The sequence below is a fragment of the Fusarium solani genome (genome assembly GCF_023522795.1).
Source record: "Fusarium solani strain SB1 chromosome Unknown bctg00000010, whole genome shotgun sequence".
Lineage (NCBI taxonomy): Eukaryota > Fungi > Ascomycota > Sordariomycetes > Hypocreales > Nectriaceae > Fusarium > Fusarium solani.
Window position 1 is genome coordinate 2,244,716 of NW_027072147.1, and position 23,544 is coordinate 2,268,259.

The following is a 23,544-nucleotide window of genomic DNA, read 5'->3' on the forward strand; positions in this document are numbered from 1 at the left end:
GCGACCCAGTGATGATGAATGCGAAAGCGCCAATGCAATCAGGCGCCAGGGAAACACGACAGCAGCTGGAGGTCAATCACGTGCTCGAGTCACGTGAAGCCCCAACAACAACACCTCGACCGACTATGGCATTCAATACCGTACAAATTGTCAATAATTTTAGATTTCGACTTTTGGACGGAAATATTAATGGCTGGAGGTTGGCTTTTTGCCGAAAAACATTTCTGAAGCCACCGTTGTTGAGCGAAATCGGGGGCATCCCTGTCGGTTGCAGCCTAGAGGACCACGCTGCTGACTGGACTTCATGCGATTTCTCACATTTAATGATATTTCGTTCAGAAACAAACTTGAATCTGTGAATATCAATAATATTCGGTGAAAAATGGGTTCTACAACGCTCCTTCGTGGCTTCAAAGTTTCCATTAGCACCCTTGATGCCTTCCTTGACGCCAACGGCGTATGTGAGACATACGGAACTCCCCCGTTTTACAAAGATCATCCCGACAAAGATGAAATTTCAAAGCTGTTCTACGCCAAGATTACACAAGCAGGCGGAACTGCGGACAAGAATAGATTCCGGGTCATGATTCCCTTGATGGAAAGCCATGGCAAGTCGACCGTTGCGTACGTCACTTATGCCTGGGTCACGGTCTACGCACATCGCGAGGTTCTTCTGGATGAAGATCTCCCCATTGCCATTCCTGAGGGATTTGAAGAGTTGAGGCGAGAGATCTTGTCGTTTGGCGAAAAGCTTGAGGACTGTGACAAAATTGCGGACGAGGGCAAGATGGGTCTGTTCTTGGTTCACATATACGAGATCCGAGGCTTATACACACCTCGAGAAATGCTTGAATGGGCAAAGGTGGGATTCATTTTTGCTCTTCCGCCTCTTAGCTGCTCGATGCTAACCGAGAGTCTTGGCCAGGTTCCTCAGTACTGCGACCAGTGCGATGCAGTGTTTGACGACCCTTCTCAGGCGTTTACTCAGCGGCAGCTGCATCGAAGGGATGTCCACGGATCCAAGGAGAGCACTTGTCTACTTCCTGAGGGGTAGAAGAGAGTGAGGAAATGTTTGCTTGATTTTCAATAGTCATTAGATATGCATCATCAAACCGACCTCATCATTACTTTCCTCTGACCTCGCGCCTCATCCCAACTGTGAAAACACGTCCAAAGACAACGAACTCCAATACTTCATCATAAGCTCATGAACATAATTCTCGGTAACACCAAATCCACACCTAGCGAACAAGTGAGTAAATGCGCTGCAATGCATCTCTCACCCTTTTCAACCCTGTCACCTCCTTGCGGGCCTTGGTCTTTTCTCGCCTTCGAGTCAGCCTTGGGAATAGGCGTTGAGCTGCAGTTTGAGGCAGGCTTTTGACCTTTTTAAGCACCTGCACGGGCTCTTTGGACCATTCTTTTTGCTTCTTCTCCATGAGCAGGTCAGCATATCTGGCGAAGGTGCTCGTGACATTCTTCCACTCGGGATCTGGATCCTTCTCTTGTATGATGTCGAAACAATGTCCAGCCCACGGCCCTCGCCGTTGAAAGAGACACTCAAGTTTTGTAGTGGAACTATCAGCTGGAACGGCCTTTGCTCCGAGCAGAGATGTCCAGCAGACGTACCACAGTAAGATTGCGTCCACTGTGGCCCAGCGGTGGTTTTCAAGGGCAAGTGTCATGCGGTCTCGGTTGTTGTTCTCGAGGACCAATCCTAAGGAGACGTATTCTTTTGTTGTCAGGTTACGGAGTTGCCAACGAGTTCCCTCCACATAGGGGATTCGGTCTATTGATGCCTTGAGAAGCGTGTGCAGTTGTTTAGGGATGCGGCTCATTGTGATGTACTTGTCGAATGCTTCAAGGTAGATGTTGCGGTTATTTTTCGAAGCCTCGACGGAACATTGGAGCATTCGTTTCCTCCAGGTGTCAGATGGGTTTATTCGGTCATCATTCTCGTCAATAGCCCACACTTCGTTGACCTCAGGATAGAGGTTACGCAGGCTTTCGGGTAGGTCATCAATGTATGAACTGGCGCAGATGAGAGGAATGCCGGCCCAGCTCGGGTCGCTAGACGAGGTGCGATAGACACTCCTGACCATTGAGGTGATATGTCGCCAGAGGGTCCGAGAGCAGAGGCCGAGAGCCACCATTCCTGAGGCGCCGAGGGGCTCAAGGATCATGTCGATCAGCTCAGGGGGCAGTCTCTCGAGGTGGGAAGAGGGACATATGTACGATAGAGGTGAAAGATCTCGCTCTGCTGGCCGGTATAGCTTTCTGAAGGCCCCAAAGGTTTCGAAACAGGTGACAGGGTCTAGATTCAGCCTATGGCAGAGCTTGGCTGTCGGGGCCATGACGTGCCACCCCGGGTGCTCGATACGGCTGAAACTCATCACGAATGATAGATGCAGTCCATTTCAGTAGTGTTTTGAAGGATGTAGAAGACTGGGATGGATGCTGGAGATGGCAAGTTATATGCTTGGTAAATATGCTGTTGCCTGTTGGCGCGTGCAGCTAAATTTAACCCCTGAGCTGAGTCCTTTCAAGCCAATCAAGACTAACATGGCTTGAAGCGAAACCCGGAAATAGCAAGGTAGCGTCAAGGACTTCTTTTATTTTTAGGTTTGGTCAAGGCAATGGTTTTGTTTGGGGGAATATTGGAGAGGGGGGCAGCATGTGCATTTGATTATCATTATTTGATTGAACTCTTCTCTTGGAGACGCCATTGATACCAGTAAAAACACAATCTATTAAACTCGCATCTCTAAATGAAGAAACCCACGAGGTGGACATAGTCTAGTCTACCTAACTGAAGCGAGTTTGAAACTGGGACTTGCCTACCTTCTTTCCATTCACTACAACCGCAAACTCAATACAGGCGCCAGATGGAACCATCTCGACGTAGTGGTCTAGCTTCTTTACTCTGACTCCAGCCTTGTTCCAGTGATCTTCCAGGTCCCAGAAGGGAATATCGATCGAGCACTTGATGGTGGCCCATACCTTAACACTGTCGTTCTGGCGAGTGGGGGGCGTGTCCTCCTGGCACTGACAGATCGTCACTTCAAAGGTCCCGTCGAAGCTGCCGTCGGCTTCGTACAACAGGTACCAGGGGTGGGACACTGGAGCTTTGGTTGAGACGTTTTCTCCCTAGAATAGGCGTTAGGTGCCGGAGCTGTTGTAGAAAGGGGCAGCTACAAACCTTTTTCAGGTACCATGTCATTTGGTTTCTGGCCTCCCACTCATGTGATGTTTCGTCCCAAACCTTGTCCTGCTGGAGATGTACTTCTGGGTCAAACGTGGTTCTGTGCCATACCCCGTAACTGGCTCTTGAGATGGTCGAGGTGACTTGGATTGGAATATGGCACTCTCGGTTGGAGGACGCGGCTCCGCTCATGAAGCCCTTGTACACGGCTCCTCGACAGATTGCCGTACGCCTGGTTGGCAAGGTGTTAGCTGTATACCTACTTAAGGGTGCCAGGGAGGGATACTGACGGTCTTATTCCGGTTGATTGCAGGAGGCTGATGTTGGATGGTCCATGTTGAGCCCTCAAGTGCCCATACAGATAAGGGCTACCCCCCAAACCGCCAACGAGAATGATTCCTTGTGAGCCACGAGAAGTGGTTAGAGTATGTTATGAGTCAACCGGGGTTCCGCTTACAGTCAACGACAGGCCCTGCTTCTTGGCCTGAAGGATTTGGGCTTCAATAAGTTTATCAATCTTGGCAAAAGACTCTTCAAAGACCTGTTCGATGTGACGTCTAGCGAAATGGTTAGATCAAGATATGGCCAAGGAGGAGATGGCTGAAACCTTTGAGATGGATGCGGCCCTTCTTGATGAAAGGCTCCCTTGTCATGTCGTCAAATAGCTCGTTGTCCTTCTGGTAAACTTCGGCCGGGATTGACACCACGTATTCCTTCTTTCCATTTCCAGGCTTATACTGTGGCTTAATGGAAAGCTCCCAGTCGCCCTTGAGCATCTTCTTGATGCCCGACTGGCTGATTTGATCCCACTTGCAACCTAGGCGATTCTTTACTCTGGCCTCGAACTCCTCGTCGATGAAGATACCTCCACAGAGTCCGCCTGCGTTGTTTAGTGCATGGGACAAGAATGAGACGCTAAGTCTACTGACCTGTTCCTTCAACGGCCTCCCTCATTAAGATCGGGTCGACACCCGTGATCTCATAGGTGATGAGATCCTGGGATCCTTACATCAGTGACACGACTGAGGGAAAAACTCTTTGACAACTCACAACTGTGCCACCTCCGGCATCGCAAATAAGGTACACATCGCCCTTCTTAGGTTCGCGTCCTGGGTCACACAGAGTTGATAGGGCGGCAGCCTCTGGTTCCGGGGCAAATGTTAGGATGGTCTTGCCCGCCGCTCTGCGATCGAGAATACCGGCCTTTTTGGCCGCCTTCTCCATGTCCTGCCTGGCGTAGTCCTTCCAGATGGCAGGGACAGTAATGACGACGTGGAACTGATACGCCTCGAGGACTGAGTCTCCGCGATCCTTGGCGATAGACTCGAGTGTGTGACACCAAATTGCACGGAGATAGTCAGCGATCAGATCGATGGCTGTCTTGCCGTTCTCACGGGCCATCTTCCGTGCGCGGAGGAGGAACTCGGATGAACGCAGCTCCGGGATAGGTCCTCCTCCTTCAAGAGTCGGAGCTTGAACCAGGTAATGGGGGTGGTGTCCTTGTTTACCTCAAACCCCCATAGCATCTCATCTTCATAGGATATCTCGGTTGGAGCCTTACCTCCTTCTCGACCCGACCCTGGCCAGCTGGTTATGAGGTTGATCTATTCGCTGTTGAAGTCGGTTTGGGTGGCCCATGCGATGCCTGAATAACTGCGACAAGTCAGACATGGTTCCTGGATAGAAGAATGGTACTCACGTGGTCCCGAAATCGATGCCGATGACGAGCAGATTTTCGTCTTCCTCATAGGCAGCCGGGTTCTCTGGCGACTTTGGACGACGAGTGGCATTAGACTTTGCGGACTTGTTCCTGGAAACAATGTTGGCTATGAGAGCCGTCATGATGCGGGAAGAGATCAGGTCAAAGTGGTTTGCTTCTACACCACACAGAAGGAGATTTGGCCTATTATATAACATTATTTTCCTCCAGTGTTCCTATGTTGGTCGCTGTGACACGTCATCGAAGAAATGCATCAGTGAACAAAGTTATCAACTCATTTCGGCATCAAACCCAACGCCCTAAAGCACCGTAACCTTCTTATTTCTAACCATTGATGGCATCAACCACAGAAGCTGTGTCTCTTCATGTCGATCATAAGGGAAGAGATTCGTCCCGTGAGTGATGTTTTTGTTGAGACTAACTCTGCGAGACAAGGGCGTTTATCGACAGATGGAAAAGGAGTGTGTATATTGGGCATGATGGCTTGATTGTGAAAGACTGTATTTCTCTGACTGGGTTGCCTTTATCTACCTTTGGGTATGCTATGGGGTTAAATTACTCTAATGCCAACGCACGTGAATTCCAGAGGTCAACACCATCATCCTGGAAGCCTTTGTGACTGTCGGTTTTTTTCCCATTCTCTCTTCCCCCTTCCCAACCCACCTGACCAGTTTGTCAATCACGACCAACATGCCGATGCAATTCTGTAACGACTGCGGAAACCTGCTTCCACTCTCGCAGAATCCGGAAGTCACTTGTGACTGCTGTGATAAGATATGCAAGAGTAAGGTGCCCGCCTGCATCTTCGGCGCATTACTGACGGCGGTACGTTAGATATCTTGCTCCGCTATACCACGATTTCCACCACGAACGATTTCCCTTCTGAACTGCGTAACAAACGAACGATCAACATGCCAAAGAATCTATCTTCGCAGGACACGTGGTCCAAGACAGACACGAAATGCCGAGAGTGTGACGCGCAAGAGGTCCAGTACACGGCGCTTCAATTAAGAAGTGCTGACGAGGGAACGACTATGTTCTACTCTTGCCCAAAGTGTGGAGCGAGGTGAGTTTGGGTTCCCCTGTCGTCGCCGATGCTCATTAAGCGTTTAGGTGGAATGAAAACAACTAGGTGAACGCAACCCCAGTGTTCCTGGCCGCTGGCGACCAGCCGACCGTGAACGTCAGAGTGCCAGTCCCAGCCGAGGACCAGTCCCAGCAACTGTGCCTACCGTTTCCGATTGCCTATGTAGCGATAGATGTCTCATGACCCTGCGAGACCCCTGCTCCTCGCCCCCAACCGTCAGAATGGTTACACTTTTTTTTTGATGAGCTAGGCTGAAAAGGAAAGCGTGTGTTGGCTCGAGGCCGATGATGGGAGTGAGACACTTTTGTCAGGGGTGATCAAGGATGTTGCAGCTGCATTCATGCCTCTGGACAGGTCCTTCTCCGTGGCTCTCGATTTGAGCTCGTTCTCCCATCTAGCCATCCATGTCCTCTGCTGAACACTCGACGCCAATACAATCTACTTCTCTGCCTCACCTTGTTGATTCTCGCAAGCTCCCTTTGCCCGTTGTAAGTTGACGTCGCTATCCTCGCAAACCCGCTCAGTCCAGAGCCCTTAATGACCTGTGTATATCAAGGACATCCACCATGTGCCAGACTGAACGACTGTGTTTCCGTGTCTGCGGCCACAAGGTCCCAGCGAACAAGCGCATCTAGTGTTTGCGCAAACTAGAAGAGGGCTTGTACATTTGTAGCACCTCGGGATTTTCCGATGTTGACTGCGCTGGCAACTGCAATACGTGCCTCCAGGACCAGAGGCTCGTAGAGCAGAGAGTCCAGCATGACAGTCATCTGGAACATCTTGTGCAGGGGCAGAGGGCAGATCTCACGAGTCAATTCCACGGGAAAGAGAACAATCTCAAGTATGGGCTGGAAGAGAAAGAAAAGGAGGTGGCCGAGCGCACCAGACAGCGGAGAAAGGCTTCCGGAGAACTCAACAAACCCCGAGCCTCGGCACAAGGCTTCTACCAGATCACGGACGAGTATTTAGTTAAACCCATCGTCAAGCTCAGGTTCTCGATCTGGAACTTTGCCCTTCAGTACTTTGAGGGCACGTCGCCAAAGATCACCTTATTGGCGAAATTACCACACTACCTGAGCCATGCCAGAGCGATTATTCCAGGCAAGGAAGCGGAAATTTATGCTGGAGTGCACCCAAAGAGGAACTACCAGATCATCCAAGCTCTCATCTGGAGAGTCCTCGTCGCAGAGGTCTTTAACAGATTCACATGGGTTGGTGGCAAGACGGCTGAGAGTTTCAAGGATCTCCAAGCCAAACTGGACCCTGGGAAGTCCAGCACACTGCTTGATCTTAAGCTACCCTAACAAAACCTGTCCCAGCACGAAACAGCGACTTGAAACCAGAGCCCGAAGCAGAGCGAAAGTTCCAGACCTGGAGCGCAACTACGATAGGACTCCTCCTAGACGCTCAGAACGCAGAGGAGCAGTCTCAGATCCAGGAATGGCGGGGAAACGAGAGAGCCCGCATCACTGACTGCCTGTTCAACACTTTCGATACCATGGCCAAATTTCGAGAGCAAGATGTGGAAGACGAATTCTCCAGCATCATCAGCGAGGCGTTTGTCGTGGGAAAAGAGATCAGCAGGCAGATTTCGCGCATCACTTGGACATTTGACCTCGACAAGGGACAAGAGAAATCACCGTTTAACGAAGAGACCATGGAGCTCGAGACGGGGGATCATGTTAAGCCACGGGTGGTGAACTGGGTTGTTGCTCCGGGTGTGATGAAAAGGGGTAAGTCAACGGGCGAGGGGTTCGAGCATGAGGAGATGCTTCTCAAGAGAATAGTTAGCTGCGTTGAGTAGATGTAGGATTCTTTTTAGTATGTCTTTGTTTTTGTAACTTGGTTGTCAGGTATTCAATGAGAAAAGTTCAGTTCAAAGCAGATTCCTTCAGCGAGGTTGTGAATTGTAGACAGTGGGGTCTTTCAACCCAGGTTTCTGTTTCTGCACCTTGATAGACTGGGCTTTCAGTGATTGAATGGGAACTGCATTGTAGTATTGCCAGTCTTGGGAAAGTAATACTTGTCCCTTTCCTACCTAAAGATCACTCTTAAACTGTTTTCTTTGCTTCTGTGCTCTGTCTGTATTAACTACCTAGATGAGACGAGGAACACTTTACTCAAGGATAATGCCTACCCGGTAGTTGTGTGTGACACACCTGGCTGTGGACAACTCTGAAGTGAACATGTAATATGTATATAATCAAAGAATCAGTGATGAGCTCGTCTTAATCCTTTATGCTCTTGAATGACAAAACTCAACACCAAAGAATAACTATTTTAAACCGCAGTCAACTGCTTCATCAATGACATTCTTTACTCAGGACATCCCTGCAGGCGCTAGACGTAAGGTAATCCTTAGTGGTTGCTTAGTGGAGTGACGTCGCGGGCATTCACAGCCACACACGCCACAAGGCAGACCCCTCATCAGAAAGAACAAAGCCTGGGGCACCTTCCTCGACCACACACGAGCATAGCACAGCACAGCAAGCACCAGAGCCTTCCATCTGCAGCTGCAGAAGCACCACCACCACCACTTAACGTCTCCTCCTCCTCAACATCCGACGTTATCCTACTACCACGCATCAACCTATCACCACCAGCATCTTCTCTTCCCTCCTGCCTCGACACACCTCCAAACATGGCTAGAGATCGCCGCATCATAAAGGAGCTCAAGGACATGCAGGCCGATCATGACAGCTCAGGCGTGATTGCGGCCCCAGTCAATGACGGCGACTTCGTCCACCTAAAGGGCACCTTTCCCGCCCCCCCCGACACTCCCTACGCAGGCGGCACCTACCAGGTCGACATCCAGATCCCCGAACAGTATCCCTTCAAGTCTCCTACAATACGATTCGACACCAAGATCTGGCATCCCAACATCAGCAGCCAGACGGTAAGATTCTTTGGCCGGGAAGCTTACCCCATTGCTGACTCTTGCTTCTGCAGGGCGCCATCTGTCTCGATACCCTCGGCTCCAACTGGTCTCCCGTCCAGACCATCAAAACGGCCCTGCTCTCCCTCCGAATGCTCCTCGAGTTCCCGAACCCCAAGGACCCGCAAGACGCAGAGGTGGCAAACATGATGCTTAAGGACCCTGAACGCTTCGCCCTCATGGCTCACGAGTGGGCTGTTAAGCACGCCGGCGCCCCACGACAGGACATTGATCTGAGCAAGTGGAGGAAAGAGGATTCCACTACTACCAATCAGAATGATAACAGCAGGTATGTGGACAGGATATGTGCAGTCTGGGTGGCTGGAGACGCCTCGTATTAACCGCGAGACAGGTATTTGGGCTACAACAGGGACCTCGTCGATCGTTTCGTCAACATGGGATTCGCCCTCGACGCCGTAACCGAAGCCTTCTTGTTCTTTGGCATCGACCAGAACAACGGACAAGATTATGAGCTGGAGGAGGCATACATGGGAGACATCACGGCCCGCCTGCTGGGTGAGCATTGAAGCTCTCAGCGACACGACCGAATACGGAACCAGCGAACACGAGATAGTTACGAATATTTTGCATGGTATGGGGAGTTTGAATGAGGTCTTGCTTTTGTTACATGGTATCTTTTTTTTTGTCTTGTCTTCTGTTGCTGGCATAGACTTGGTGAATTGAATGACAGCGATGGAACCGATGCCTTCAGTCAGGTACTTGTACGTTAGACCGCGTGCAAGAGGAGGAAAACCACGCAGCGAATGATTTGTTAGTGCATCTTGTGATGCATTCGTTCTGAGCGCCTGAACCTGACTGTCCTCTTACTGCCCAAGCACCGAGCGAGACAGGTTCTGCAGCGAGCCAACCTTTATAGCTCACGTGTACTTCTAGCCCCAACCAGGCTGCCCCATGATATCATCATGTGTAGCTCAGAAACACTTTTCAGCATTGGACCTATTTTTCGCAGCGTAAATGTGACATTGACATTGTATGGCGCGCTGCATGCAGGCAGTGGATTATGTATGGCACGCATTCGCCTGCGAAAAAGAAAACACCAAGGGGCCCATCCACAATCTAGCGCCAGCCAGACCGTCCTTCTCTATCAGGTAGGTACGAAAAATCATGGAACATAATGCAGATAGCCCTCCGTGAGCGAGTCCTCAGCTGACCGTACTGGGCTCTACTAAGCTCACTTGAACACTCCCTCACACCCTTCTCATAGCCTCTCACATTCTCTCACATGAGACTCCATTGGCCGGAGCCCACAGGGAGATGCAGCAAGGCTACCACTTTATAGCAGATCCCGACGGACAAACTCGTTGTACAGAGCCTTGCCCAGACCAGCGGGAGAGCGCTCAACAATGACGCCGGCGTCCTCGAGGGCCTTGATCTTGGTGTCGGCACCACCCTTACCGCCGGAAACGATGGCACCGGCGTGACCCATTCGTCGACCGGGGGGAGCAGAAATACCGGCGATGAAGCTGACGACGGGCTTGCCACCGTTGACGGTGTTGGCCTGCTTGAGGAACTCGGCGGCGTCCTCCTCGGCGGAACCACCAATCTCACCAATCATGATGATACCGTCGGTCTCGGGGTCCTCGGTGAAGACCTTGAGGCAGTCGATAAAGTTGGTGCCGCTGAAGGGGTCACCACCAATGCCGACGACGAGGGACTGACCCAGACCGGCCTGGGTGGTCTGGTTGACGGCCTCGTAGGTCAGGGTACCGGAGCGGGAGACGATACCGATGCGGCCGCGCTTGTGGATGAAGCCGGGCATGATACCGATCTTGCACTGTTCGGGAGCGATAATGCCGGGGCAGTTGGGGCCGACGAGGCGGGTCTTGTTTTGCGACTTGAGCATGTCGGTGATGCGAACCATGTCTGGGAAGTGGGCCCACGTTAGACCACTCACCACCCAAATTGAAACTGTCATCAGGGTGAAAACGTACCATGCTGGGGAATACCCTCAGTGATGCAGACGACGAGAGGGATCTCGGCCTCGAGGGCCTCCTCGATACCGGCGGCGGCAACGGGAGGACTGTGAAATTTTTTTGTTAGGTCTCGTTGACATTGATCCCCACCAGATACACATACGGGACGAAGAGGGCGGTCGCAGTGGCGCCAGTCTCCTTGACGGCTTCCGACACATTCTTGAAGACGGGGAGGTCGAGATGAGTCGTGCCAGCCTTCTTGGGGTTCGTTCCACCAACGACCTTGGTTCCTATTGACGGCGAGAGTCAGCCTCAAAAGCGCACCCCTGTCACATGCATCATGACATGTGTCGTAGCATTGATGTAGCGAGGAACCGTACCGTATTCGATAGCTTGTTGCGCGTGGAAGCTACGTCACCCGATTAGTTTTGGCTGATCCAAAAAATTGTGTGTCAAAAAAACAACTCACGTTCCCTGCTTTCCGGTGAAGCCCTGGTAGATGACCTTGGTGTCGCTGTTGATGCGCAGGTTGTTGATGGTCTTGGCGTACTGCGACGACGAGTAGGCGCGGCGGCCGACATTGCGCAGCGCAGAGGCGCCGGTGGCTCTGGAAAAGGACTGCATGATTGGAATGTGTATTATAAGAGGAGGGAACGAGGTGAGAAGACGCCGCTGGTGCAACGTCAGAAGCAAAAACAAGGGCGGGCGAGTGGTGGTGGTGGTTTGAGGAGGGGAGCTGTTGGGGAGGAAAACTGTCGATGGTCCAACTAAGGAGCTTTGCCCTTCGGGAGAGAGTGAGTGCGAGTGTGCTCTCGTATCAAGATTATCCCGTGGCCGGGACGCAACGGCCTAAGCCCAAAAGGGCCCGACCTTGTTCACCTGCTTTTTGAGTGACGCTACGGGTGGTCACGGAGGAATTGTGCCGAGAGTCGGCAGACGGCTACTATTTGATCCGACCGTTGCCGTTTAAAAGCCCCAGGTACAGCGCCCTTGGGGCCTGTAGACCACTCACGAGTGCCGGTGCGGCGCTTGCCCTTACCTCGAAACCCTCGCCGAGCGTCTCCAGCGCGGCTAATCACGGGTGCTTCGGTGAAGCTTGACCACTGCACGAGCCTGCGTCATTGGGCGTCGTTTTTTCTTTTTCATTCGTTGTGGGGGAGAGCCCACGGGGTTCTTCTTTCACCGGACTTGCATGTCCAGTGGTTAAGTTGATTAAAGTCCAGGGAAAAATCACTTCCGGTGAGGTAAAAAATCGAATTGCGGACAATGAGAGCCCGTCCCCGTGGATGTGTGAGCGGCATGGATTTGAAACTGCCGAAGAAAAAAAAGAGCACCTGATCTGATCTACCAAGAATGCCTGTTTTACATCTTCCTGATCTCAAGAAAATCTCTGCCATAAAATACCGCCTTTCACGTAAACCCCAAGACGGCTGAAAGAAAAAAAAAAGTTCCTGGTGATGGAACATGCTTGACTTGAGAAACCGAGGCTTCACCACTGCCTTGGTCCCCTAGATGCCTCGGTACGGCACTTGTTGTCGGTTGAGTGCCTACCGAAATTCGGCTGGGTCAATTGAGGCCGAGACTCTTTTTTGCTCGTGCTTACGTCAATGAGGTTTTTGCGCGCAACATTTCGAAACCTGTGCGCCAATTGACGAAGCCTCAATTGCAGCCATTGTCTTGATCTTAGAAGATCTTTTTGATGCTCCAGCCAACCGCCAGAACCCTCGCGGCGAGGTAACAGGCGACGGCTAGTGCATACGACAGACCCGCAAACGCGATGAGAGCTTTCCAGCCCGCATCACCGCGATTACCGGCCTCAAGGATTGCTCCAGCAATAGGGAGACTGCTGAGAGTTCCGAAGCTGGCTACCATGAATGCTGTCGAGACGAAGCGACCGTAGTCTCTCGGGTCGCAGAGTTGTCCGAGACAGACAGGCGCCAGACCCAGGTTGCTACCACTCGCAAAGCCAAACACGACCGCGAAGGCGATCAGCATTGGCTTAGAGTCTCCAGCAGGTAACCACAATCCAAATACAGAGATACTGCACAGCACAATCGTGATGACAATCACATTGAACCGGCCAAGCTTATCTGCAAGGAAACCTGGCAGAAATCGGCCAACTAGAGAACCCGCGTTGAGGATCGAGAGAAGCGTGTAAGAGTCGGTTGTGTGGTCCGAATCCCTTCCAGCATAGGACACAATGTACGTCAACGGCACAAAGAGTCCCCATTCCATAAAGAAGATACCAAAAGCCGACAAGGTAAACTTGAGGTCCTTGAACATGGTAAGGTCAGGCCACACCGACGTGATCTTGTCCTGCGGCGGCAGACGCGACCGCAAGAAGACGGTCGCTGGCACGTTGAGGCCTAGCAGGATGAACCCGAGAATGCGGGTCGTCCAGGCAAAGCCCACGCTTGGGAGGAGCTTCTGCAGGAGAATTGGGAAGACGACGCCTCCAATTGAACCTGCGGTGATGGCGATGCCAGTTGCGAAACCGCGTTTGGCATCGAAGAAGTGCGCAATTGATGCGTAGGCAGGCGAATTGAGGAGTGCACCTCCCAGACCTCCCATAACCGAGTACGAAAGAATGATCTGATAGAATTCTTGACAAGACTTAGACTTTGAATTCATCCATTGGAGTTTGAGACTCACCTTCGCAGACGCTCAGAATCAAGAGGCTGCTCCCAATGAGCACACCGCCCGCAGCGACCATGAGCTTCGGCCCATACTTGTCAAAGACGGGACCAACCTGGATGCCGACAAAAAAGACGATGAACAGGTACAGACTAAAGATCCAGCCAATCTGGGACGGCGAGTAGTCGCGCAGCTGGTTCTGAGAAAAGTACGACTCAAAGACGGCGGCAGTATTGATGAGACCAAACACAGAGAGCATGGCACAAAAGGCGCCAAACACGACGAGCCACGCCTGAAGACCGCCCTCTGGGAATTCGAGGTCGGTTGCGTTGGATGCCGTGTCGGCGGTGGCCGAGTCTCCTATGGCCCCGTACCGGACGGGGCCGGCCTTTTCGGGGTCATGGTCGGAGGGGCAGTGACTTTTTTCGGTCACGGTGGTTTGAACAGGCTCGGTCGGCGCAGGGCCGACGGCACTCTGGTTTTTTAGGCAGGTTTCCTCTGCATTGTGTGCAAGAGTCATAAGTGGGAGGGGGTTCCTCAATAGATAGGTATGTTTGCAGGCAACTTGCTAGAAGTTGTACGTGTTTTACTGATGGGAGAGATGGGAGAGAAAGAGGAATTGAACAGGTCAAAGCGAGGAGGGTGGGAGAGAATTTATGCCCATGTCGATCGGGCAGATGAGATGCCGAAGTCGGGTAACAATTGAGTGATCGGTGGGGAGGGTTGCGGAAGCGGCTTGCAGGCTTGGCAGGCTATCATCTACACCGAGCTCTGGAACCCATGAGTCTTGTTACTGAACCAAGTGATTCATTGCTATGAGCTAGATCAATGTTGTTATCCCGCAGAGCGCTGCAGGCTGTCTCATTGACATGAATGGGTTACGATAGTTCAAGGTACAGTAGCAGTCCCGCTCTGACTTGAGAGTTGACTTCAGGGGGTTCAGCTGAACTTGGCTCTAGCCGGATACGAGCTGACTAGCCCAGCCACCATGTCACAACATTGAAGCTTGACTCCTCTACCCAACCTGAGATGCAGAGGCAAACGGTGGTTTCTATTTTAGTTGTTCATATTACTCAATGAGGGACATCGTTTTACATAAGAGATTTAGACAACTTCCTCTAACAATTATAGGAGAAGAAACTGTCTACAAGTCAACAAGCTTCTCGCATTTTGAGCAAGGGGATATATAACTGTTAACTTATTCTAGATTACCTCCTCAGTCATCTTTATTGTCAAGACTGAGTTGTGTCATATGGCTCCGAGTGTTTATGAGCCCATTGTTCAGCCCGAGACAACCTTGCGTGTTACACGTCCAAGCCTAGACATAACCGTGCACACGAACATCGAGAAGAACTGATACTTCATATTCCCTCCTCTGAGTACCCAATACAGCCTTGGTGCTTTGGGATGCTGCAGGAACTCTCTTTTCAGCGGGTAGCTAATAAATAGTCCCTGAAACTAAGCCTCGACACTTGATGGGTTGTATGACTATCGAAACTAACGAATTATCAATGTTGGATACCATCAATTTAATTCTTGGCATTAAATATCGCACCTTAACCTAGAGATTTCGAACAGAATTGCAGAATTCGGGATGTTAGTGGTTTGTGGTGGAATGGACCTTGTGTCAGGTTTCTCTTTGGCATTGGTTGTCAGTGTCAGACTCATTTGCACTTGGGGGCCATTGGCAACCCGGAAACTATAAGTACATGGACTAATTGCGCCAGGTGTGTGACGGGCCGATGCCTCTGGGTGACACTGTCTTGTCCAGCATCTCTAATCTCTAATAGTCTACTGTATAATCTACTCTATAATAATGCTTCTAAGTCTACCGTCCATCTACAGACCGTTGCTCCTGCATGAGAAAACCCCGCTCACGGTTCCTTCTTTGAACTGATCGATTATGCCTTGCACACTCACGTATGTACCCAAGGTGAGATACAAGAAACCAATCAAGATGAGGGTGATGTTCAACACGATTGACATGTAATCAAGGAGAGACTTTCGCGCCTTGCCCACCCTTTGATCTGCGTTCCGCATGCGAAAGTAAGCTAGACCCCAAAAGATGAAGCCAAACCAACAGTTGAACAGAGACGCCATGACAGATAGCACTGGCTCGTATTAGTGTGGGGAGTTATCAGGGTTCGCCAGGGGTGCTTACGTGACTCGAAGAAAGGAATGATCCCAGAAATGAGAAAGGCGAACACCCAAGTCATAAGTAGAACAAACACCCACCAGAACCAGCCCTTGAAGGTGTGCTCGGTGAGATGACGGGAGTCCTGGAACATCCGAAAGAAGATGAATCGGCCAGTGACAGAGGCGTAAAGGCACCCAACAAATACTATTGTTGGGACCATGAAAGAATATGACACCTTCTTGTAGACGGTTTCTAGGGCACCAAAGGCTGGAGTCACCATGTATTGATTGCCGGTGTACACGTAGATGACCGTGCCAACGACGCTGAATGTGATGATCTCAGCAATCGTACAAACCCACAACGCTTTAGGAAAGTCTCTAAAGAGATATTAGAATGGAGGATCGCTGCAGAGACTGTGACAAGCTTACCGAGGCTCGCGCATCTCTGCAATGAAGCTGGGGAGTGTGAGCTGTCCCATAAATGTGAAGCTTATGTTCAGGAAGGCCGACATTCCCGTCACGAGAGTTGTGGTCTTTGGCGTCCAGATGGAAATGATTGGCTCGCCCAGTGAAGGATATCCCGCCGGCTCGCCCTGGGCAGCCGTGAATGCCGTGGCGAGGATGACCGAGATGAAGGTGAAGAATGTCGATATGGCGCCGAGCTTGGCCATCATGTCGAATGTGCGTGGCAGAGAGCCTAGCCAGCTAATGGCCGTGACGACGATTGCAAAGGCGACAGTGCGGCATGCCCGGATTGGATCGGACACGGTCATAGTGTTGAAGTAGATAGCGCCAACGAGGATATAGAGAGCTTGGATGAAGGTGTTGTTGAGGGTGAACATGACGGCTGTACACCACCACGCCCATTTTTTATTCCAGAAGAGTATCTGGCCGATGTCGCAGATATCTCTAACCTCTGGATGTCGTAGACAGAATTCCCACAGAATCAAGCTCGTGTATAACACAACACCGGCGATCACGGCTGTGAGGATCAAGCCGGGGGCGAGACCGAGCAAGCTGTAGGACCAAGGAAAGCTCATGATGGAGAGCACAATGTACTCGCTGAACAGAAGCCCGGCCGTCTTTTGCCAGGAACATGTCCGGTACTGGATGGTGTTGCCCACTTCGGAGACGGGCTGTTTGTCCACGAGGTCAACCGTCTGGCTGTCGCTCTCGCGGATCGTCTTGGGCAGGCTGTCGTTGGGGAGCGGTTCGATGCGCGGGCCGATCACGAGGTTTCGTCCTCCAAAGCCGGATGCAAGCCATGATGAGGATCTTGGTGGGCTTCCATTCTCGAGATCTGGGTGGATTGGGCTGGAAGACATGGGGAGGTGAATCTATGGGGTATCAAGGAGGGGAGGAGACCGTCGTAGATACAGAGTAAGAGCTAAAAAGAGAAAATATGGAGTGAACAGAAGGATTTGGGGATGTGGGAGTAGAGTAGATATAAAGATGAAGGAGAAATAATGGTGAACGTTGCAAAGTTGTGTCCCCGGTTCGCCATCATCCAACCTGCCTGCCCACTTACACCAGGGCGTCCATCCACAGACGCCGATGGCTTACTGGAGAATGTTCTTCCCTCCTTCCATTTCAAAACCTCAACCAAGGCGACGCGCAAGGCGGTGCCCTTATTGGATGCTCCTTGCGGGGATGGCGACTTCCACCGTTCTACGGCGGCGCCGTCACCGGACTCCAGCTCGGCCATGGCGGATCGCGCACTCTGAGACTTGGCTTATCATGGGAACGATGCGTGTGGTTCGTAATTGCTAGTAAGAAGACTCAGGTACCAAAAGGTCTTTAGAGTCATCTCCATGTTTGACTGAAATGGCAATATTAGGTGTCAGAAACGAGAAGTCCGCCCCCTAACTAGAAGTTGAGGATTTATCTTCAACTTCCCCGTTCTTGAGATGACGCGGTGGCGCGGTATCATGGCCGCTATTCACAACAGTCCGCTCCAAGCTGACCGAGCTCAAGTTCAAGACAGCCAGATCCATACCGTCAGGATAGGCCGAGGCAATGGGCTTCTTGAACCATGCAATTGGCCGTCCCGATGTGTTCACCACAGAGTGGCCTGCCTGAGGACTGAATAAGGTGTACGCTTGCGAGGTGAGTAGCCATTTAAGCTTACCTCTGTTAAGCTTGTTTTCCTAGCCTGCCCGCGATGCCCGGAAATAACTAAAGCTCACAGAGCTTTTCCAGGGCGGCAAAGCCGGCTCTCTGAACTTGAATGTCATGTCTCATCTGTGTTATTTCTGTTGAGTTCCCCTGAGGCCCCTGACCCTTAGCTAATATGCAGCCTTTTTGGCCAAGTCATGTCCCGTCCTTTAGGAAGACTGTTCTCACACGACGTACTTCGATGAGGTATAATGACTCGATTGTGTTGATAACCGTGATTCTGTTGCTGAGCTGTGATCTATCCGCCGTCGGCTGTGGACTTGAGTGAAATATCCCGTTAAGACCAGGCTTGATGAGACCTATATCACAAATACGAGGCACGGCACCCTGATTGATATGGGCGAGACAGAAGTTCATATCGAAGATTATTATCATGCTTTCCTCCTTGAAACGAATTGTAGTAATAAGGAAACAGAGGACTCTGAGTCCGATACTTGGCAGCCGAGAGTAAGAACGGCAAAAGTGAGCGGCCGTCAAAACGTCTAAACGCAGCCTCATGGCTAATGAGTATAAGCTGTCAGAAGTCCGCTTTGGCTCGTTGGAAGTGGATGTGGCCAGTAGAATCTATTTGGATCAGGCTTGAAACACACAGCAGCGTGTTTCGAGAAACGGGATTGATTCGGGGCGGGGAAGTTCGGCTCAGCCTTTCTTGGCAGCAAACCGGGCTTGCTCTATTTACCAATTGGGGTTGGAATGCCGAATAGGTTTAGAGTCTTGCTCAGCCGCAGCCACAATAAACCTCCAGGCTGAATCCCAGGCCCCTGATCAGATCATGGCAAGGACACGTCGCGTTCCCAGTGGTGGGAGATGTCTTGATTTCTTAACTCTGTTTAAGCTTACAAACTCCGTGTTTGCCTTACCTAACTTGCAAAGTGTAGCTGAGCTGAAGCGCAATGACAGTCGCTCATCAACCCGCTACGGCCAAGACAAGTCGATAGGTAGGGTGGCTGGCAGACTAGAGTCACGTCTGAGGCAGTGCACCGCAATCACCCAACACACCAAAGCCTCGTTTCAAGGCATTCTAATAGGCGGAACGAGGAACTGCCAATGGATGTCCAGCCCTGTCTGAGGGCAGAAACGAGACAGCATTATCACGTGCGAGCGCCATCATTTTTCACCACAGCCGACACTCCAGCGCAACCCAATTCAGTCCTTCTGTCATTTCCTCATGCACCAATTCATGATGGGCGACGCTCAAGAGATGTGCGGCTGTGGTAAGCCGGACGTAACAGTCTTCGAGACTTGCCTACGGTGCGGAAATGCAGTCAGTTTCGAGGAGCTGCGACAACGAGCCGTCAACACCTACGATAAAGACAACCAACCGATCGAGGATCCCGGTCTGCCACGACGCCATAGTCTTATGAAAGACCCGAAACGTTGCTTGCGATTACTACACCTGAACGATAGCACCTCCCACGTGCTGAGTGGTAGATTTGAATCTGATTGGATTCAACATGTGCGACCCTACGAGGCAGTTTCCTACACATGGGGAGGCGAGGACGGCGATTACACCAAAATGGAATTCATAATTATCGACGGCACGCTCTTTCCTATCACCAAAAACTGCGCTGCAGTGCTTCACAAAATTCGCAAGCCAGGAGATAGCCGAGCCATATGGATCGATTCACTTTGCATCAACCAAAACGATGTCAATGAAAGGTCGGTTCAGGTCAGCCAGATGGGTAAAATCTTCTCAGGAGCTCAGAAAGTTCACATCTACATTGGCAACAATGTTGAGGACAGAACTGCTTCAAACGCTTTCGATGTGCTGAGTTCAATAAGAAACTTGTCTGATTTCAGCAAGGGGTTGAGAATTCGAAAGGATAGAGTGCAGGCAGTCAAGACCATGTTCGCCCAGACTTACTTTTCTCGTATGTGGATTATACAAGAGGTTCTTCTTGCAAAGACTGCTGAGCTTCACTGGGGAACAGCCACTATTCTGTGGCAGCCGTTCAACGAAGATCACCTGAGAGTGCTCGGGTATGGTATAGACAGCTATATCCCCGAGTGGATGCGAATTCGAGCAACCACAAAGAATTTCCGGAACTCGGAGACTCTGGCCGATTTGTTGTTTAGCGCCATGGGCAGTACCGCGAGCAACAATAGGGATAAGGTGTATGGGATCTACGGGCTATTACTCGATGCAGAGGAAGAAGGTCTCACAGTCGATTACAGTCTATCAGTGGCACAAGTTTTCACCAATATGGCCGCTCATTTAATCAAAAAGCACAACGCCTTGCGGGCCGTCCTACGACATGTAAACCCCGACGCCCCCCTGGTTGACGGCGAGCAGCTCTCCTCTTGGGTCCCCGATTTTCGATCAAAATTTGTGTCACAGGCGCAAGAGGTCTCAATATCCCGTAAAGGGTTCAAAGACTTGGAGATTCACACCAGCATCACGCCTCAAGAGTGGATCTCTAGTTGTGGAACAAATGAGTTATTCCTTCGGGGCCATAGATTGACAATGCCCGAACTTGTGGAAGGCTCGTCGATCGAATACTGGCAGATCGCCGAATTCAGGGGTGATAAGTGGGAAATCCGAGCAAAGTTCCAAGTGGACTTTGACCCTCAAGAGGACACTATTTTCTGGATACCTAATGGAGTGTTCCTCCAATTGAGGAGGCACCCAAACAGGGAAGAAGCATATACCGTTCTTGGGGAGTGCGATGTTAAACAATCCGGCGCTTTCCCCGCCATCGGTAAATCCTTTGCAGATGCCTTGGAACCGCACTATCTCAGGCCCCTTTGGCAGCTCTGCATGGACTTGGAATATGTTTCACACCGCAATAGAGTTCAGTATAAGCTTGAATCTTTGATTCTGCCCGATACAAGCATGGGATGGGAACACGCGAAGAACGTGTTAAACGCATACGATTCTCTGGATACTTCAGACCGAAGACATATCCTGGACCCCGATGCCCGAACAATGTTCGACTTCCTAAGTTTCTGTCAGAGCGAAGACACGTGGGCGACCCTGAGAAGATCGAGATTCGGGTTTAATCATCGGGACTGGCCCGATGCCCAGAATATCAACGAACTTTGCCTATCCTGGCTACAGTGCTACGAGAAAGCCGAGAACATACTTGGGCAATTCCCAAAGACAACTTACGAAAATGCGGCTTTGAGATTAAAGTTCCTGAAACATCTGGAGACTTGGGAGAAGACCACTGAAACACTTTTAAAAGAACTGAAGTGGTCCGAAAGGCGTTCTTGGCCGTTTAAGCCCGCCCCTCGGTTGTATAGATGGGACTGTGATGAAGTTGGAAAAGATAGCCCAGGGAAGAAAATAATGCGATGGACTGAAAGAAGTATCTGGCCCCTTAAGGAGCTTGTTAGGTTCGACATAATGGACTGCTTTGAAAAGAAAGCAGAAGACGGTTCCTACGACGGAGAAAGGAGGCTTCATTCGGTGATCAGGAACAACTTCAATGGCGTCCGGTTCAGATTCGATCTGCCGATGACCGCAGCAAGATCACGAGATGAGAGGATTCATTATATCCTTGAGCCCTGGGGAGAAGAATGGACTGGAACAATTCGATCGATGCCGCATCTTCTTTCTATTAGCAAACAACTTAGCTCGGAGGACTTAATTCGGTTAGAAAAGATATTTTTAAGGAATGGCGCTCTGAAAAGTCTAGCGGGTATTGGGCCAGCAGAGACAATTACTCTTTTGTAGGATAGGGTTACTCATTCTCTCTTGAAAGCTGAGGCTGCTCTCTTTTCCTTTGTAGGTAACAAATGAATAATTAATTAAGCCTCGAAAAGACAACGTCGAATACGGGAATGGCTGGCTTTGGGGGGAAATGTGTGTAAAATTAAGCCCTACGATCTTCTATTGTCCTCAGCCTACACCTTGCCAGTGGTCGCTTGAGCTTCTAGCTCGCTCTGAATCTTGGCCCAAAGCCCCTTTGCCCTGAATCCTGATATCCAGTAATTTCCCTTCTCGTCCTTTCCGCTTATAGGCCATCCCTCAGGGAAAGCAGGATCCTGCACGCACTGGATATACGATGAACGGAGCGGCGTACCATCCCTTGATTCTACGGCAGCTGCCCCAAAATCAAACTCAAAAAGCGTAGCTTTTTGCCAGTTGGAGTAGAACAAGTTGTACATGCCAGTATCGCCAAAGAAGATGGGCATGCGTAGTGTTGCGCTGAATTCACGCTGGAGTGCTGCGTAGGCCTCTACCTGTGCTCGTGTACCTTGGCTGTTGATGGCTTGGCGGAACTGCAGAGCGAGCCAGCTCAGGGGTTTTGTGAGAATATCCCGCGCGGGGAGGAGGACCGTTGGGAAGCCGAGCGCCATGGAGATGTAGGGGCGCTCAGGGGGAGAGAGGAGGTCAGAGCCGAGGACTCTGCGGAGGGACATTGAGTTTTGGGCGGCGACGGTTGTGGTTGAGTCTTTGCCCAGATGGGAGGCGCAGAGACGCGTCCACCAAGCTACGAGAACATCGCCCTCGGTGACGAAGGGCTCCTCGCCTTCGGTAGCGTTCTCAGACAACTCGTGGCGAACGTCGGCAACCATCTTTTCCCAGAAGACGGCGGGGATGCAGACCATCCGGATCTCCTTGGGTCCGGCCAAGCCCATGATGTTACGAAGGGCATAGCCAGCCAGACCTGCGTTGCCCACCCTCCGGTCGGCGAGCAGGTGAGGTTCAGTCGGATTCTTGCCAAAGTCGGCCAAGAGGTCAGTATCATGACCAATCGGCGTTGGGATTTCGTCTTCACGACCCTGTAGCATCAAGGTCCAGCCTTGAACGATGGCCTTCTTGCCCATCGCGTCGAACGCTACGTGCGGCCAGTAAAGAGACATGCATGTCTTATCGCGGAAGGTCGTGATGTGAAGTCCGAGTGCTGGACGGTCTGTTGTAAGGTAGTCATCCAGGGAGAGAGTGGCACCGTTGGGTCGAGTGAGATCAGACAGGTCTTCAGGGTCACCAACGATAGCCGGGCTACTGAGGTTCTGCGGTTTGGGGATCTTGGAGGCTACGGGATGATCACCCGCGTCCACATCATGGTGAATATGTGAGAAGGCCACCGCAGGTCGAGATAAGCTAAACTCGGCGGGAACATGATATTCCACTCCACCTTGAGCCTGGATGACGAGCGTGAGAGGGACTCATGTAGTTGAGAGACGGAGAGGACATACATTTCTCCTGAGCCGGCCACCCAGCTTCCTATATCCCTCGCGCTCAACGAGCCTCTCCAAGGAATAACGGAGCTTATTGGGGCTCAGTGCATCATCAAACACAAACAGTGTGTAAACAATAACCTTCTTCCACATGACCCCGTCCTCGAACCAATGCAGGGGGATAATCTTGTCTGTGGGTACCACAGTGGGTGCACTCTGCGAGAGTCCCAGCCATTGAAACATTGCTTTTTCGTTTGCGTCGTATTTTGAGAAAAATATTAGTAGAAAGAAAGAAAAAGATCAAGCTTGGGGACTCTGAGAAACAGGCGAGGGAGGCAAGACATATGGGAAGCTGGCCCGGAGAGCCGGACAGGGACCCTTTGCTAGTCCCCGAACCTCGAGGGGTTCGTCTCGCCATGTCGAATGATAAATTTCCTTGTGGGACCCCAGAATGCAACTCTATGTTGGTTCCTGGGGGTTTGTCAAAATACCAGGGTATGGCCCCATTGTTGGTCGCGTTCCCATAGGCGCGGGAACCTAGTAGTTTTTCGATTCCCAGAGCTTGGAGCAAGGGCCTTTTTTATGAAGTAGCAT

The 23,544-nt window shown here is 51.1% G+C and overlaps 8 protein-coding genes across 8 annotated transcripts; 2 read left to right on the plus strand and 6 right to left on the minus strand.

Moving 5' to 3' along the window:
- Positions 1–382: 382 nt before the first annotated feature.
- MRS44_014774 (uncharacterized protein) lies at positions 383–1,054 on the plus strand (the record flags this gene model as incomplete). The annotated part of the gene is made up of 1 exon (XM_065618545.1): positions 383–1,054. One exon carries the CDS (start codon positions 383–385, stop codon positions 1,052–1,054), a length of 672 nt encoding a protein of 223 aa, XP_065474617.1.
- A 187-nt stretch (positions 1,055–1,241) lies between these two features.
- Positions 1,242–2,354, minus strand: MRS44_014775 (uncharacterized protein; the record flags this gene model as incomplete). Its single annotated transcript, XM_046277225.2, has 1 exon — positions 1,242–2,354. One exon carries the CDS (start codon positions 2,352–2,354, stop codon positions 1,242–1,244), a length of 1,113 nt encoding a protein of 370 aa, XP_046127868.2.
- Positions 2,355–2,805: 451 nt separating this feature from the next.
- MRS44_014776 (uncharacterized protein) lies at positions 2,806–3,394 on the minus strand (the record flags this gene model as incomplete). Its single annotated transcript, XM_065618546.1, has 2 exons — positions 2,806–3,147; positions 3,200–3,394. 2 exons carry the CDS (start codon positions 3,392–3,394, stop codon positions 2,806–2,808), a joined length of 537 nt encoding a protein of 178 aa, XP_065474618.1.
- Positions 3,395–3,771: 377 nt separating this feature from the next.
- Positions 3,772–5,044, minus strand: MRS44_014777 (uncharacterized protein; the record flags this gene model as incomplete). The annotated part of the gene is made up of 5 exons (XM_065618547.1): positions 3,772–4,082; positions 4,132–4,198; positions 4,253–4,710; positions 4,764–4,789; positions 4,902–5,044. The coding sequence occupies 5 exons, from the start codon at positions 5,042–5,044 to the stop codon at positions 3,772–3,774; spliced, it is 1,005 nt and encodes a 334-aa protein (XP_065474619.1).
- A 1,531-nt stretch (positions 5,045–6,575) lies between these two features.
- MRS44_014778 (uncharacterized protein) lies at positions 6,576–9,471 on the plus strand (the record flags this gene model as incomplete). Its single annotated transcript, XM_065618548.1, has 6 exons — positions 6,576–6,643; positions 6,683–7,224; positions 7,329–7,742; positions 8,487–8,905; positions 8,959–9,233; positions 9,297–9,471. 6 exons carry the CDS (start codon positions 6,576–6,578, stop codon positions 9,469–9,471), a joined length of 1,893 nt encoding a protein of 630 aa, XP_065474620.1.
- A 767-nt stretch (positions 9,472–10,238) lies between these two features.
- MRS44_014779 (uncharacterized protein) lies at positions 10,239–11,502 on the minus strand (the record flags this gene model as incomplete). The annotated part of the gene is made up of 5 exons (XM_046284680.2): positions 10,239–10,828; positions 10,897–10,985; positions 11,042–11,168; positions 11,259–11,287; positions 11,348–11,502. 5 exons carry the CDS (start codon positions 11,500–11,502, stop codon positions 10,239–10,241), a joined length of 990 nt encoding a protein of 329 aa, XP_046127872.2.
- A 1,059-nt stretch (positions 11,503–12,561) lies between these two features.
- MRS44_014780 (uncharacterized protein) lies at positions 12,562–17,353 on the minus strand (the record flags this gene model as incomplete). Its single annotated transcript, XM_046272988.2, has 6 exons — positions 12,562–13,481; positions 13,531–13,987; positions 15,433–15,623; positions 15,674–16,026; positions 16,078–16,985; positions 17,177–17,353. 6 exons carry the CDS (start codon positions 17,351–17,353, stop codon positions 12,562–12,564), a joined length of 3,006 nt encoding a protein of 1,001 aa, XP_046127874.2.
- Positions 17,354–21,669: 4,316 nt separating this feature from the next.
- MRS44_014781 (uncharacterized protein) lies at positions 21,670–23,193 on the minus strand (the record flags this gene model as incomplete). The annotated part of the gene is made up of 2 exons (XM_046282363.2): positions 21,670–22,914; positions 22,969–23,193. The coding sequence occupies 2 exons, from the start codon at positions 23,191–23,193 to the stop codon at positions 21,670–21,672; spliced, it is 1,470 nt and encodes a 489-aa protein (XP_046127876.2).
- Positions 23,194–23,544: the final 351 nt, after the last annotated feature.